The sequence below is a fragment of the Pelecanus crispus genome, chromosome 1 (genome assembly GCF_030463565.1).
Source record: "Pelecanus crispus isolate bPelCri1 chromosome 1, bPelCri1.pri, whole genome shotgun sequence".
Taxonomy (NCBI): domain Eukaryota; kingdom Metazoa; phylum Chordata; class Aves; order Pelecaniformes; family Pelecanidae; genus Pelecanus; species Pelecanus crispus.
Window position 1 is genome coordinate 129851356 of NC_134643.1, and position 16281 is coordinate 129867636.

The 16281-nt window shown below is 35.6% G+C and overlaps 1 protein-coding gene across 5 annotated transcripts in view; it reads left to right on the top strand.

The window, feature by feature from the left end:
• CASK (calcium/calmodulin dependent serine protein kinase) overlaps window positions 1–16281 on the top strand; it is a 233173-nt gene that overhangs the window by 182663 nt on the left and 34229 nt on the right. For all 5 annotated transcript variants that reach the window (XM_075714072.1, XM_075714083.1, XM_075714103.1 and 2 more), the window contains 4 exons: window positions 5386–5463; window positions 6805–6885; window positions 12453–12641; window positions 13168–13246. In XM_075714072.1, coding sequence (XP_075570187.1) covers window positions 5386–5463; window positions 6805–6885; window positions 12453–12641; window positions 13168–13246 — 427 coding nt within the window. The remainder of the gene's footprint in view (window positions 1–5385; window positions 5464–6804; window positions 6886–12452; window positions 12642–13167; window positions 13247–16281) is intronic.

A 16281-nucleotide genomic window follows, 5' to 3' on the forward strand; every position in this document is an offset into this window, starting at 1 on the left:
TTATGCTTATTGCTGAGTGAAATTGTTGGAGGTTGGACTACTGGGGGGAGGGGGCAGAGTTATTTGCTATCCCTTCAAAATAGAGCGTCCCAGCAAAAAGAAAGCCCAGGTTTTGCCCTGCTGTAAGTCTGTTGGTATTGCACAGAAAAGCATTCTGTTGAGAATGAAGCAGTTCATTCTGTTCCACAAGAAACCACCTTTGGTATGGTCCCTGAAGGACGTAGGGTTGCAGGGCTGCTGAAAGACAACAGCATTGTAAACAGGTTGTGTTCTGTACCACAGGAGTATATAGAGGCTGGCTGGAATTGGCATTAATGTTTACTTTAATCTACGATGTGTGCAAACAGGTTTCCTTCAGAGTTTTCTTAAACATTTTGTAAAACATTCATGTAAAGGTGTGTTGGATTCTTTTGTCCAAGGGAACAAACGTTCTTGTTAATGTGTATAAATGAAACCTCTAAATTCACGTGCTTTCAGAGACAAGTTATGGAGCTGTAAATTCCTTCTTCTAAATTACTTCTGCTATAGCTTTTGTTTAAGTGCAAAAATACTTGAGAAGTATTGCAAAACAGTCTTTTTTCAAAGGTTACAAAGGTAGGACTGCTTCACCAGTTCTGGTGCATTAATGCATAGTATAAGCTTTGCTCCTCTTACCAGCTTCTCCTGTGCTCTGGTGGAAAGCTTCTAATCATCTTCTGTAAACAGTAAAGCCTAATTATTGTTGGAGTTAACGTGGTTTTTGAAATAGGCTTAATACCATAATGCTAAAAAATGCTGTCCAGACTGAATACACAGTTACTAAAATTGGAAATGAGAGATACAAAATAATATCTGGTATTTGTCCTTCTGTTTATATGAGTACATACCAAATAAGAGACACTTTAGAACCAGACTTTCTTTTTAATGTCCAAAAAAATTCTGTGAAAGCATTGTTGAAATGGTATATTGAAAAAATGAAAATATAAAGCAAGTACTAAGAGGTACTAATACTTCCTTTGTTTCTGGGTTTACTTATTATTACTTGACATGTTTTTAAAGATGCATATCTTGGTTGTATGCTCTTATTTTTGCTTTGACTACATAAACAGTTAATGTAGAAATAGTACGACTGATACAATCTTGTACATAATATTATTTTAATTTCTCCTAAGGATGCATTAGAAATACATAATGACATGTGAACCTGAACAAGATAAATGGTTCATGGGGTATTGCTGTGTATGTATTTATAGATTTGAAAACAGTCTTGTCATTTTACTGTCTTCAGTGTGTCATAATTACATTTGTCTTGTGTATTGTAATTTGTGCCACTACTCTCCAAAACAATTTAGTGTAATAATGCATAATACCAGAGAGAAATTGCGTGGCCTGAACAAAAGGTTGTTTCCAGATGAGATGTGAAAACAGACACTGAGACAGTTTGGTAACAATACTGATTGTCTCCGCTAGGAAATTGTGCTGTTGCTAACATGAAATGTCAGTAATAAGTACAGCTGTTTTATTGTTAAAACCGGATTAAAACCAGTTTTAGGTTGAGACAGTGTTCACCATCATTTCAAGAACAACAATTAAAACCTAAGAGTTTGTGGCCCATCTATAAAAAGACAAAGAAACCTTGTCATGATGAAAGCAATGGTCAGCTCCTGTTTTAAAAGTACCTCAGAGCACAGAGATAGTAACAGCTAGCTGAATATCTACAGTGTGTTTAAAAAAAAAATTGTACAGGAATTGACAAGCTACATTTTTCTTTACGTCATTTGGATTTTCTCATGTGGAAATCTTCTTTGTCTTCATACAAAAAAATGAATCTTTCACTACTGCTGCTGGCTCCCTTTAGGATAATTCATAAAACACCAGTTTTATTGATATAGATATCATTTTCCAACAAATTACAAAATAAATTATTTACAATGAAATTTTAAAGTTTAATCTGTTGTTTATGGAATGTGTGGCTAGAAGAAGCAATTTTAATTATGTAGCCTGGTCCCCTTGTAAGCTAAAAAGTCCATGAACTGACCTGAATTAGAGTATACCATTTCAAAAATATCTGTTTCTGAATTTTAAAAATTCCCAAGAGAGTAAATCAATTACACCCTTAATTACCTGCAGTGTTGATATTTGTGCTTTAATTCTACTCTGAATTTGTCCCGACTATTTCCTTTTACTCGGATCATGTGATAGTCTTGTCATTTAAACTGAATTCCCTTCTATTATCAAACTTCTGACTTCTTTAAGCATTTTACAGTGCACTAGAGGGAGAGATGACTGATTTTTTTGGAAAGCTTTTTCTGAGCCCTCTCTGCCTCTTGACATCCTTCCTGTATTTTGAATGTAGAACTGAACAGTGATCTATTGAGGGCATGTCACAAACACATCTAACATTCTTATTTCTTAATTGATATTCTCATTATGGTATGGCATTTGGCTGTAGTCTTCCCTGGGAGAAACTCATATGTTGCTGACTTTATGCTCTCTGGCTGCCTGAGATTCCCCCTTCCCCCTGCCAAGATAGTTCCTCCTCTTTTAAGTATTAATGGTATTCTTTGTTCTTAGATGATCTTTTATTTGGGCAGAAAATACGCTTTTCTCTTTCCTTGCATGCAGGCGTTAAAGTGATGGTAACCCAGTTAAACAAATGAAAAAGTGTATTTCTTCTTGTCTTAAATCAGTATACCTTCATGAAATGTCCCTGGTTTTAATTAGGAATTTACCATTTAAAACTGCATTTCAAGTTGGAGAGGTTCAAGTTTCTTTTTAGATCTGTTGTGGGGTTTGTTTGCTTCTTGCTTTTCAGAGTTAAGGTTGAACAGAATTTTAGAGAAAAACACATTACACTCGCGGTGAAAATTTAATGTGGTGTGGGCTGTTTGCATAGTGTTTCTATTAGACGCTGGAATGAGTGCCTTCCACTGTAATGAGCTTTGGAGGCAGCGTACCCAAGAAGATTCTTTAGCAGAGGTCTGCTTGTGCTAGTGAAGCTACCAAAAATACATCCTTTCTCTAGTTGAGGCTGTCTTCTACTCCCAAAAATAATGAATGGATCCCATGGCTTGGGTAATATATAGGCTTTAAGCCTTTAATGCAAATATGAAGGGGTTTTTTTAAGTACTGTCAGAGTCCCTCCTTATGGTTTGCTGCCTTGGAAACAAATCTCGGTAAGCAGCAGTCCTGGCAGATGAAATTTAAGTGCCATGCCTCAGCATGAAGGCACTACGGAAAAATAAATGCACCCTTGTTTAGTCTGAACTTTGCCTTGATTTTTTTCTAAACATTCTTAGAGGCACTTTGCTTCCTACTTTTGTTTTTGCCTCCTTCCTAGTCTCAGAAGATAACTTATGCTCTCCCATGATAGTGAGAAAAAATTGTTTCTGTAAACTGCCGGTTGTTCTGGATCCCAGTAACATAGCGACTTGAGTGAAATCAGCAGCTTCGGCAACTTAGCTTTTAAACAATTGCTAGAAATAACTAATGAAAATATTTTCATGCTAACTTTTCTGTAATTTCATTAATCTTAAACAGGATGTGTGCGTGACTTTTAGAAAAATACATTCAATAATATTCATATTGGGCATCATGCATTTTCAGCGGGTCCTACTGTTCTTTACTCCGTACACAGTGGTTAATGCAGTTTCTCAACAGGTGTATAAATGTGATACTTAATAATTTGGGGTTGCTGGAGTTTGGGTAGGTTTTGTTTGCTTATTTAAGAAAAGGCAAAAACAAATAACTGTGTATGCAACTAAAGTATGTCCTGAACTATAAGCTAGCAGAAAGCTTTTATTTTAGAAACTTCAACAGTGGTCAAGGCTGCTTAAACTGTTGAGTATAGCAGTGTGTTGGCAGCACAAGGTGAAGTTGTTGGATGTGGAAGAAACTGATTTAGCTTGACTTTTCTACTTTTCTTTCCCCAAGACAGTGGTATAACTGCCCTGCAAGCAATGTTTTTTGGAAGTGACATTGTTTCCTCTTTTTGTATTTATTTGTGTATGGACTTGAAATGTTCAACATGTGCATTAGATTGTTAAGGAACACAAGGAAAATGATGATGATACTGGATTGCATTTATTGCAATTTACATCACTTCCAAAACTGAATGGTGTTTCATGTGAGAAAGAGAAGAGGGCACTTCTGTAGCTTGACAAGATTCCCTTTTTCAGACATCCAAGGCCATCCTCAGCCAAACGATGGAGCTGTAAGCTTCTCGGAGGAAACTCCTGAGAGCTCCTTGCTGAGCAGCGTAAATGGGGGGGTTCTTATCAACTCATCCTTTACAGTGTTAGGATTTGCTGAAGGTGTTAGAGTCCCTTGTGTATTTTGAATGCTTGTTTACGTATGCTATTTTGAATTTCAGGTGAATTTTTAGTATTTCCAAAGTTGAGAGATTCTACAATTTCCCTGGGCAACTTGCAGTGTTTCACCACCCTCACTGTGATAAAAATTTCTTTAATATCCTAAGAATAGCTATTGGTATCTTTTTTCTGTCTTCTATTTCAAAGAAGTAGTCTAACTTAAACAGGAATTAATTACAGGCATGACCATCTTTATATTGTTCAAAATATAAGCCAAAAGTTTTTTATTTGAAAATAGTACTTATTGCAGTGCCTTTTTATTCTTAAGAATACATTTATTTCTTTAAAATATGCACAGTCTTTTAGGTTTGTATGGACTTTCTATCTCTAATTTGAAATTGAAGATAGATCTCTCTCCTGTTGTGTTTTGCATAGTTGAGGGGGTTTTAAAAGTTGGGGGTTTTTAAAAAAATAATTAACCTAGAAGGTTTACAATTTCCTATTTAAATACATTGGCGTTCTTCTGTCCAATAGAAAATCCTAGTAAAATAAGGGTACTCTTTTTTTGTGAGCCCTCTTTCTTGGAAAGATTTGGTTTTCCTCTTCTCCAAAGGCTTTTGTAGCTTTCTGTCTTCAAGAGCATTTTCCCATATTCTGGGGTTTATTTAAATTACTGTTTGGAATGTTTGATGATTGATTTATTGAAAAAAAGTGGGATATGCAGATCAGTTTGATTTTATAGCAGAATGTATCATTTACAGCATTTATTCAAGATTCATAGGATCACTTCTAGTAGAATATAGTTTCTGTAAATATGTGGAAAATGCATGGGAGGTTTATAGAATCCCTTAACCTCTTGAACTTTCCCATGTCATCCTATGAACTCTGAATCTATGGCACTGTTCAAATCAGGAAATGTTTAAAAACGAAAAGCCAAAACCCTAAGCTGCTAGATTTTGTATACAAAACATCCATGGGACTCACAGTTTAACAGTCATCTTAATCATGGTAACATAAGCAGGCTATTGTTAGTGTTCATCGTTACTTTATGTAAAGTAGCATATGATTTCAGTAGTTTGTTCTCTTGTTATTTCAGCTTTATGACAAAATAAACACAAAATCTTCACCACAAATCAGGAATCCTCCAAGTGATGCTGTACAGAGAGCCAAAGAGGTAATGGCTTTAACATATATTTTTTACTTTTTTTACTTTGAAAGTTTGGTTGTATTTAAAGTGGAATTCTTCATTAAGAATTCTTCATTAAGATACTGATATGTATTCTGGCTCATAATCTGAATTATTTCTGGAATTCTACCATTGCTTACTTAAGTTACATAACATGTTGCATGAACTTGCAGAATTCTGTTATATCTGTAAGGATTATATATATTACTCAGTTTCATCATTGAACCTTTGCTGCAACAATAGCGGTCTTAAAAGGAATACTGCTGTTGGGTAAATGCAGTATCTTTCATGTTCAATTTATGTATTACTTAGTCACAAAAAAAGATATGTTTCTAGGTATCAGCTTTTTAAATTGAAAAAAACAAGTTTATCATAGATAGTTCTGAGAAGAGCAGACCTAGAAATGCAATGAAGGTGGTCCATTAAGACGAAAGATAGACACAAGTGTTCTTAATTCTTATACCTGACGAATAGCATTTTATTTGTTTATTTATTGCAAGTAGTAAAAAACAAAAAGTAGTTGTATTATATATTATCAGTAAAAATAAGTACAGTTGTTGGGGGTAATGTCATAGGAAAATACTGTTTATAGTGCTGTTAAAATAGAATGAACAGGAAGACTAAAACGCTGCGTAATAACTGCAGTCACACTGATAGACACCCCAAAGTCCTATTTTGCAAAATTTCCTGGCAGTGAATCCTGGGAGGTGCTTCCAGAAGCAAAATACTCTGCTTTCATGGTCCCAGTAGTTGCATGTGCAAAATAAAGGTGAAAGTATCAGGTTGCAGGCAAATGCCTCCTGCCTCCTCCTTCTACCAATGATAAGCTGAAGTATGGCTCAGATTTTATAAAATCTGGAGCTTGGAGGTGGGGTAGCAGATGGACCACCTACACTTGATGTCTTTAACAATTTAATTTATGGAGAGAAGGTTTTATGAGTATTTTAAATTCTGCTTTTAAACTATTGTTTTAATAAGTTGAGACCATGTGTGAAAGCAGCAATTGTTGGTGGTGTCACCTATAAGTTAGCGCCTTGTTTCTGTCTCTATATATGTAGCTCTTGGAGGAATACTGTCAATTGAAAAAAGAGCAACTGTTTCCTTCAAATTTCTCCTTTAGTCTTTCTCAGAAAGAAAATTGAAGTATTTTATTCTCTTGGAGTGGGGGGGAGGAGGGGCACATTCTCCTAAGCCCTTTCCTGTCAAAAACATTCTTTTGTATAATCATTTGGAGATATTCTGACTGAACAGTGAGGGTTTTCATTTGTTTGATTAATAGCTTTATTTAAAAGAAAGTTACTATGGGCATTTTTCCTACTTGTTTTGCAGGTATTGGAAGAAATTTCGTGTTACCCAGAGAACAATGATGCAAAGGAGCTAAAGCGTATTTTAACACAACCTCATTTCATGGTAAGTAAATGCTACTCTTGTTGAGGGGTTTTTTGTTGTGGTTTTTTTAATATTCTTTACATTAGAAAACTTAAGTTCAGTAAGTTCTCCCTAAAATCTGCAGGTGATGAAACTGCATACAATACAATATACCTATTAATAAATATTTCTAGTCTGCTGGCTGGCAAAATAGTTTCTATTACTACTGCTATCAGTCCCCACTACTGTGCTGAGAACTGTCAGCAGTTTGGAGTAATCTAATTATGTAGCAGTTTCACTGTCTTTTTGGGGGGAGCTGCATTGCACATAGAAACAAGAATTAATCCTTTTGGATGTTCATAGGTGGAGCTGGGGTCCTCCTTTTTCTTTTTTCCAAGGTTGTCTTGGGATAAAGATGCATGAAGTCATTGCAGAATAAGTGTTTATTTAACATTATTTTACAATAAATCGATAGCTTGTACAGTCTAGTGAATTTGTGTTACATATCAATTTCTACTGTGTCTGCTCCACAAACCTGATTTGTGGGCAGTGATTGTCCTAAGTTCAGGGATGTGACTGCTTAATAACTTGATTAATACCAGTTAATAACAGTTACTGAAGTCCAGTCTTTTGAAACTACTTAAAGGATTTATTTTGTTTATGCAGTGGATGAAGTTCATAAGTTCAGAAATAAAAGTGTTTGCCTAAATCTGCTATACACTATTGTCAGTTTAAAATCATGAATTTGACTTTCCCTAACACAAGGATTATATGCAGGGGGCTTTGTGGAATTTGCTCACCTGAAAGCTGAATTACTGTTAAGTCTGAAGGATAAACCTAATTTCCAGGAAAGAGTGAGCTGAAACCAACCTCATTCAGGTATAAGATGAAATCTGGATAGCTGCATGTCCCAGTGTGTTCTTTTGATGGCCACTGTAGCTTTGGGTGCATTTATTTTAGTACTTTAAATCAGATCAGGGGTGTGTTTTTGAAGTGAATCTCCTGATTGTCCCCTTACAATGCTTTGGCTTGTATCATGTAAGAGTCTCAAAGCATGCAAAGTAGACTGCTTTCAGATAAAATTAAACTCAAAGATGTACACGAGAAGCTCAGCCAGTGTAATCCAACAGCTAATGGGCATTCAGTCCACAGGGCAAGATTGAAGCTGGTCAGAAGTAAAAACTCCTGCAATGTGTTCAGTGTGTACATCAGGTCCTCACTAACCCAATTGTTTTACTTGTCGATCCATTCCTATTTCATTGCACTAACTGCTAATGCAGACATTGGCTTTTTATGTTATACTCAGCAACACACTGATATGTAATTGCCTGGAGATGATACCTATCCTGAAGTCTGTAACAAATCTGATTCAACATTTAACAGGAATACTTGCTTGAAATAGAACATAAAACAAGACGGAATGGTACTCAGCCATATCATAAGAACAATTTAAAAAAAAAAAAAAGGGAAAAGAAACGAAGAACAATACTCTCTGGTACTCAATGATACTCAACTTCTTTATTTGGAATCTGACAGGTCCATGTGATTTACGTTTTTTGCGTAATTACCACACAGTATTGAAAAAACATTAGGCACTGTGGAGAAAGAGTATTTTTTAAGTGTAAGTTATTTTCAAAGTAGGCATCAATAGAAATGATTGTGGCATATAAAAATTTAATGTATCAAATCAAGCAACAGGAAAAGTGAGCTGGAAATCATCTTTTATAGGTATCTCTATTTCCACCTGATATCCTTACAAATTTAAAACCATCTGTCAGAATTCTTTTGCTGCAATTCTACAAAAGGTATTTTTTTTATAAGGAATAAGCCACAATTCCATAACAAGTGTTTTTGATGAGGAGTAATTTCAGTAAGTTAGGCTACGGCATCCCAAGCTAATTTGCCTGTTGATGGAGTCCCATCCCTTCTCCTCTCCCTTGCAGTTGTTCTAACATTCATCAGACACTGCACTTTGGTATTGCACTCTGCTAAACTAGTAGAAAACTGCTCCAACGAAACAATGATCAGCTTAGCAAAAAGAATTAGGGACAACTGGAATACTGCCAGAGCCAGAATGGGCAAGGGGACAGAAATTCGCAGGCCAGGATAGGGTGGAATGGCACAAACATATAAAAGAGCAGTTAAATCAGCAGATGTTGCACCTTCAGGGTGCAGATACCAAAGACTCTCCAGAGGTCAAAGAGGCAATCTCATCCTCTCCCATCATTCCCACTCCTGCTCCCAGACACACCTTTTATAAGGTAGCAGACCTTACAAAATTATTCTTATGTATGTGGCATTCTGCCAAACTTTCCTTCAGAGCCAAAGCCTTTAAAATAGGTACTCTTAAGGAAAGGAAATAATTGTATAAAACAATATTGCCAGCCTACACTCAATGCGTTTACCAAGCACTGTACAGAGCAATACCCTGGTTAATAAGTTGCTGAGCTCTGATGCACAGAGACTGAAGCAATAAGGTGTGATAAGTAGGATCATGTGCGTTAACGCCTGTATGATAACAGAGTATTTTACTATTGTTTATATTATTATCTAATTGGAAGACAATGGAGTACAGTCTGTCTCGTTTACTTAAATACAGTGTTAGTGGTTTAGACTATGTATAGACCTTTACAGAACCAAAGCCAATAAAGTATGCGTTTGTAAGTACTCTTAACTGGGACTGAGTTCTTTGAATTCAAAGTTTTTTGGTTTAGTTTTGTTTTACCCTTGTGTGCCTTATGGGTACACGAATAAATTATAAATTTAGTCTGTGCATGCTTAACATTTTAATTTAAAGAAATGTATGTAAATATTGCATAAAGGTCTTTCAGTAGATAAGTAGCACATTCTTTAAAAGGTTATCAAGTACCTCATTTGTTGTGTACAAATTTCAAGGAGCTTTTATTCCATTACACAACTTTGAGTAGTTTTTCAAATGCACCATTTCTATCTGTAGAAGGTTCTGTTATATATGTTTAGTATGTGGCAGAAATTGAAATGTTTGCCGTACTAGGAGACTTTTACTTAATTGTATATTGAAGTTTTATGCATCATCATATGCCTTCTTACACTGTTCTTTGCAGACAATGATCCTGCGATATAGTAGAAAGCAGTTGTCCTAACTAAACTGATTTTCACCAGGATTACCATCTTCTGCAAAGGAAAAAGAGACAGGAAGAAAAATCTAAATTATCAAAATTAACAGAAATGCATGAAAACAAGTATCTTTCAGTAAAGTCCAATAGCAGTCTTTATATTAAATGTTTTCGATATTTACTGAACTTGCTGTATTTCAATATCCAGTGTTTCTGAACTTGTGTTAATTTTTGTTAACACATTCAGAAGTCAACTATTATAATTATGAACCTTTAAAATGTTCAAATTACCATATTTTAATCTCCTGCAAGGTGTATATTATTGCTAAAAATATATTATAAAGCAGGACAAGTATTTGATGTGAAACAAATGTAAGGCCCTGACTTACATAAGAAATGTAATATTAAAGCATGGACAGTATAACAGGTAACAGGCAGGTGCATGAAGTTGATTAAGTAGCTTTGAGTAGATTGAGCTGAGGGAAGCACAGAAGATCATCCTACTATGTTAAAGAGTGCTTGCGCACAAAGCCAAGACTACACACACTACTAGAATGGATGGGTTTTATAACAGCCGGAGCTCAGGCATGATTGCACATGGATGCTCTTGTCTTATTTGGGACAACTGCAAACAGTTTTCAGATACTAAATGAGAATTAAGCTTAATCTCTAAACCTATATAGGGGTATTCACACGTAAGTTTGCACCCAATTAAATAGATAAAATTAAGAATTTATTCAATTAAAGTGGTTTAACTTACATATATGGTCCATATCTCTAAATATAAAATGTTGCTTCAGTAGTACAGACTAATGCAGAGGAACTGTTGCAAGTTTGAGCTTAGTGGTTGACAAAATAAGACGAAAACCAGAAAATGCAGATACAGTTTAGTATTTCACTAAAAATAGTATTTGTGTAGGTGGGCTTGAAACACTGGAAAAACAAGAGTGAATATGGGCAGAGCATTGCTAGTTTAGGGAATCCCATTTCATCGTTATAATGCTGAATTCCTAGCTATAGTTTGGAACTGATTTGAGGAAAGGGAATTTAAACTGTTTATGAAGTTATCTTCTGTACCATAGTACACTTTAGAAGTGCTAGCTTGGGAACAGATTTAGGGTTTTGTAGAGGCCATGAAAATCCCATTTCTGCCTTGGATTCCACTTCAGAAATACTTCTTGTAGGGATGTTTTTAATCACTTGTTTCCAGTTTAAGTTCTGCTTAAACATTTTAATTGAAGACTAAGACGTTGCAGAGCCAGATTTCTCTGCCAAAACAACTTCTAGATGGTCAGTCTCAAGCCTTGTAAGATTGATGGGCTTTGCAAGTTAAGAGCTATGAGCATTGAAATGAAAATTAACAAGATGTTAACTATAATGTAGATTGACATAACTGCAGTGGTGGCTGTAGAGATATTGTAAGAACTAGGTTTCATTTATCAGTCCTTATCTGAGAAACGCATCCATTTGGGTATAGAGGCAGGATCTCTCTCTGGTCCTTGATGAGTTAGTATAGGAGTAGAACTAGCATGTTCACATATAAATCTTACTTAGTTTTTGGACAGAAGCAAGCTAGCTATAATATACGCATTATTAATAGTTGATTGCAAATGTGAAATGGATGTGATACAGGGCTCTTAGAGATATCCTGGAGAACAGTGGAATGTTGTACCATGAAAAAGCATGGTACTATTGAATACTGCTTTGCAAATGTTTACACTTTGTCCAACTTTTATCTCGTAGTACTATGTTACACTTTTTACAGTTATACAGGCTTCATGTCTTTGCCCTAGCTTACAGTTCTTACACAGTCAGTTGGTATGCTTATCAAAGGTATTTAAATACATTTAATCAATTACGTGTTGTACCATTCTTTGCATCAAGAAACAGAATAAAACTAATGAAGTAGTCTTTGAGCAGTTTGTTGGTTTAGATTATATTTTTTATCAGGTATTTTGAACTCAGTGTGGTTGTGCTGGGTCCATGCTCTAGGGGAAGGGGAGAATATGGAATCGATTATGCTAGTAAACAGCAAGAAACAGTATTTCATTCTTTCAATCGGTACCAATCCACAGTCTGTCTTTATTAGAATGAAATACCATGGGATCCAAATACCTTTTCATTTTACTAGGGTAATTATAAAATAGTTTTCTCAGAAAGGTAGCTTCCTGATTCTGTGTCTAGGCACATAAATAAAGACGGATTAATTCTGACACCTTGCAGGTGTCAAGAAGATGGGGGAGAAGTAAGCAGCGCCATTCTCATCGAGGTAGCTATTGAGTAGAAAATCAGGTTTACGCATGCAGATTTTAAAGGCTAGGGGGGTGTGTTTGCATTTGCAGCCTACTGAAGTTTTAGACTCCTTTAAGGGAAAAGTCCCTGTATAGAAAGTGAGGCACAGATATCTTGAATTTCCTTTAATTTCTGGAAAGTTTTGAAAATAATTATAAGGAAAGAGTGGGGGGCATCAGAGATGATGGAAGTCTGATATTTTGTTGCTGTAATCTCCTCTAGGCCTTACTTCAAACTCATGATGTAGTGGCACATGAAGTTTACAGTGATGAAGCGCTGAGAGTTACACCTCCTCCCACATCTCCATACTTAAATGGAGATTCTCCAGAAAGCGCCAACGGCGACATGGATATGGAGAATGTAACACGAGTTCGACTGGTGCAGTTCCAGAAGAACACAGATGAACCAATGGTATGGAGGGAACCTCAGTATTTTTCCTTACTCTGTACTGGTAAAGACCTGTATTATAGTTATTTTATAGACAGTTTCTGCACTTTGAAGTAGGGTTGCCAGTATAATTGGAATAGTTCAGCAGCCATTGTAGATACTTACCCTCCTGTGTATATCCTTAACTTAGAATGCTATGTGTGCATTCATACTACTGCTGTACCACTACAGCTGGTTTTATTTAAAAACAACCTTGTAGTAGTTATAGCAGATTAGGCTTTAAACCAAACTGGACACTTTGCACTTCAATACAAAATTACATTTTTAACAAACCAGAATCTCATACGCTCATATATTAAATTATTGCATCTTCACTTACGAATAGCATCTGTTTTCACTGCTCGTATTTAAGTGAGTGGCAAAGTTTTTATTTTAACCTTAAAATTTATACCCTGCTTTCAAGCTCTTAGGAAAAGTGACTTTTCTTAGCCACTCAAGAATCACACTGCTTAATGTTTTATTTTAAGAGTATAAACATTTCTTTTTGTAGGGAATCACTTTAAAAATGAATGAGCTGAACCATTGCATTGTGGCAAGAATTATGCACGGAGGAATGATTCACCGGCAAGGTAATCATGTGCAATAAATAGTTTTGTCTTCAAACACAATTATTTAGATCATTTTGTACAAACCATGTTAACGGTACATGCTCCTCATTTTGATTGCTACAAGTCCATAGTAATGTACCTTTGTATCTGGATGGAGTCCTGTTAACTGCCTTTGTTACCTTCCAGTTGCAGATGTCTTCGAGTGTTTTGAAATGAGGGACCACTATCTTTCATTTAGGCCTTAATTAGGATAATGGGAGTATAGCTCACGAAGAGATTTAAATGCCAATCATTTCTGGAGCTGTACTTATTTAATCCTCTGTTAAAAAAAAAAAAATCCTTAGACTAGTTACAGTACTTTTCCTTGCAAAAATGGAAGAGCTTTATTCAACAAAAAATTAAATTTCTACATATATTTTCACACAATTCTTGAGGATCTTTGTACTTTTGATGTTGAGGCTTATAAAAACGATTTGTGAAATAGAAATATTTCTTGTGCCTAGAACCTGAATCTTTATTTTCAGTTTTCACTACTGTAGCAAAGCCTGCAGATATGCATCTTTTCTCATCTCCAGTCTACTTCTTTTTTTCATTTTGTGTGTCCAGATCAGATGTCAAAAAATAGCTGGGCTTTGTCCTACTTTAAACAGATTAACTTCCCTGCTAGGCTATTAGCTGCAAGTTTGGATTGCACCCTTAAAAGGGTTACTTTAGTTTTTCCAGTTTGCCGTCATTTTCTTTTGATGAACACAAAAATTTTCATCATTTGTCAGACCAAAGTTCCTTCTAGCCTACTGTTCTATTTCAAAGGAGGCTAGGAACAGGTAATTAGGAAGACAAAACATGAAACAGGGAAAGGGTACAGTGATCCTTTCCCTGATATATTCAATTTGTCTCCTTGACATGATCAAACCTGTCAAGAAGCAGGAAAGAGAGAACTTTTCATACAAGCAAAGATGCAATTCATATAGACTTCTGTATTCCTTTAGAGGACACTGAATGGAAATTTTTTTGGCTTCTAAAAGTGAATTTTAAAAAGAGATTGCTCTAAGATTCACAGAAAGAAGGTTTTCATCCAGATGTACTTAGGTAGTGGTGATCCTCTGCAGAGCATTGTTTCACATGACTGTGTTCCATAATGGGGGTAATAAAACTTTTAAAACCTGTTAAAACTGGCTAAAAAAATCCAACTACACCCATTAGAACTGTGTTCTTTTCTTTTTAATTATACAGTGTCCTTCTGTTTCTAAAGATTTGGGAAATTTAACCCATTCTATATGTTTCATATAACTAAGGTAGCTCTTCTGCACATAGGTTTAGTTTGAAAATGAACTATACTTCAGTGCTTCTGTAGTATTGTCATCCTTTTTTTTTAAATGTTTCTAATTTTGTTAGTGCTCTAGATGCCTCTTAGTTTCACTGCTTTGTTCAAAATACCCATGTTTAGAATATTTTTACTGACTAAAACAATGCAAATGTAAGTTGACAGTGATCTCGAGCACAACATGTCCTTGAATCCTACTGACAGGGTCTGTGACTTTTATTTATTTTGGGGTTTTTTTATGTTGTTGTTTCTGCTGTCTCCCCCTGTTATATGGAAAACTGCCAGGCTGTACCAGCCATGACTAGATAATGGATCTACTGGGAGGGTTACAGGAACTATATAACTTCAGGTCTAGCAATATTAAGTACAAACTGCACCATTCCCAATCACAAAATAGTAGCTGCTCTGAAGTCTGCCGCCTATCTCTAGGTCTCTATGTCAGCTGTATCTAGTCCTGCTGATTATAGTTGTCCTTATTCAAAAGGTGGGGAAGTTGAAGTAGGGAGATAGGCTTGTAAAGATGCTATCTACTTGCACCTTCCAGAGGATTGAGCTCAATGAAAATGAAACACCAGTTTCAGTCATTAAAAACTGTCTTTTTGTTGACTTGTCTGCTTTTTTAGGGTAAGTAAATTAATTGTATCTTAGATCTCAGGCTTTTAATTATGTTTTGGCTTTCACCTTTGTGTCTGTGCATTAACTTAGCTCAGTTGTCCGTTCACTTTTTACCTGTGGATTCTGTTTAGACTACTCATACTGTAAATATTATTTTCAGGGGATCTGCATATAGCCTGAGCAGCTCTCAGTATTTTAACGCATTTGGTTTTTGCTACTGACTGGTTTTGGGGCATACGTGCTCAAACGTGAATTCATTCTTAAAATGCATTTAAGAAGAGGTCCTAATGTGGCATTTTAAAAGATTTCCATAGAAGAGAGAGGACCTACTGGCTGCCCATTTAACCTCACCAGAAAAACAGCATTGTCTGTGCTACATTCACAAAGTGACTTAATGTAAATCTCACACCAATTTTTAAAACACTGATACCCCTGGTAATGTTTATTCAATTCTAACAAAATATATGTGATTACTTGGTGAAAATACAATTATACGTTCACAGCCTTTCACTTCCCAAGCTACAGAATTTTCTTTTGGCTACAAAACAAATTTCCAAATAGGGATGCCAAGAATTTGTTCTGTCTTCTTCCTAATAGGGTAGGATTTCTCATACTTCTGTGCAGAGCAAGAGTACACACTTCCTAAAACTGTCTTCACTCTGACTTGCAAGGACAAAGAAGGAAATCAGTTACTCCAGAAATACATCCATTCTTTGTTATTACAGATGTGTTATACATCAGTAAGTCATGAATAGCTTAAGTTCTAAATAAACTCTGCACTGCCAATAGAAAAGGAACCAAAAGCAACCGCAATTAGATGGTTAAGCATAGGTATCATGGGAGCTACAAATGGTACAGAAGACTTATTATTCAAAGATGTCAAGAATACTCTTTTCCAACAAGAATATTTATAAAGAGTAAAAAGTTTCCGCAAATAATAAAAGCCTCTTCTCTCAGATTGAAAATGTCTTCCTGTGGTTTATCAATGCATCCACCCCACAAAACAGAATGACCATCTACTGGTAAAAGTCCATGCTTTATTCCCAGCTTTTATGTATGCTGCTCCATTCCAGGCATGCACAGAACAATATTCACTTCTGTCAGAGTAACAGAAATA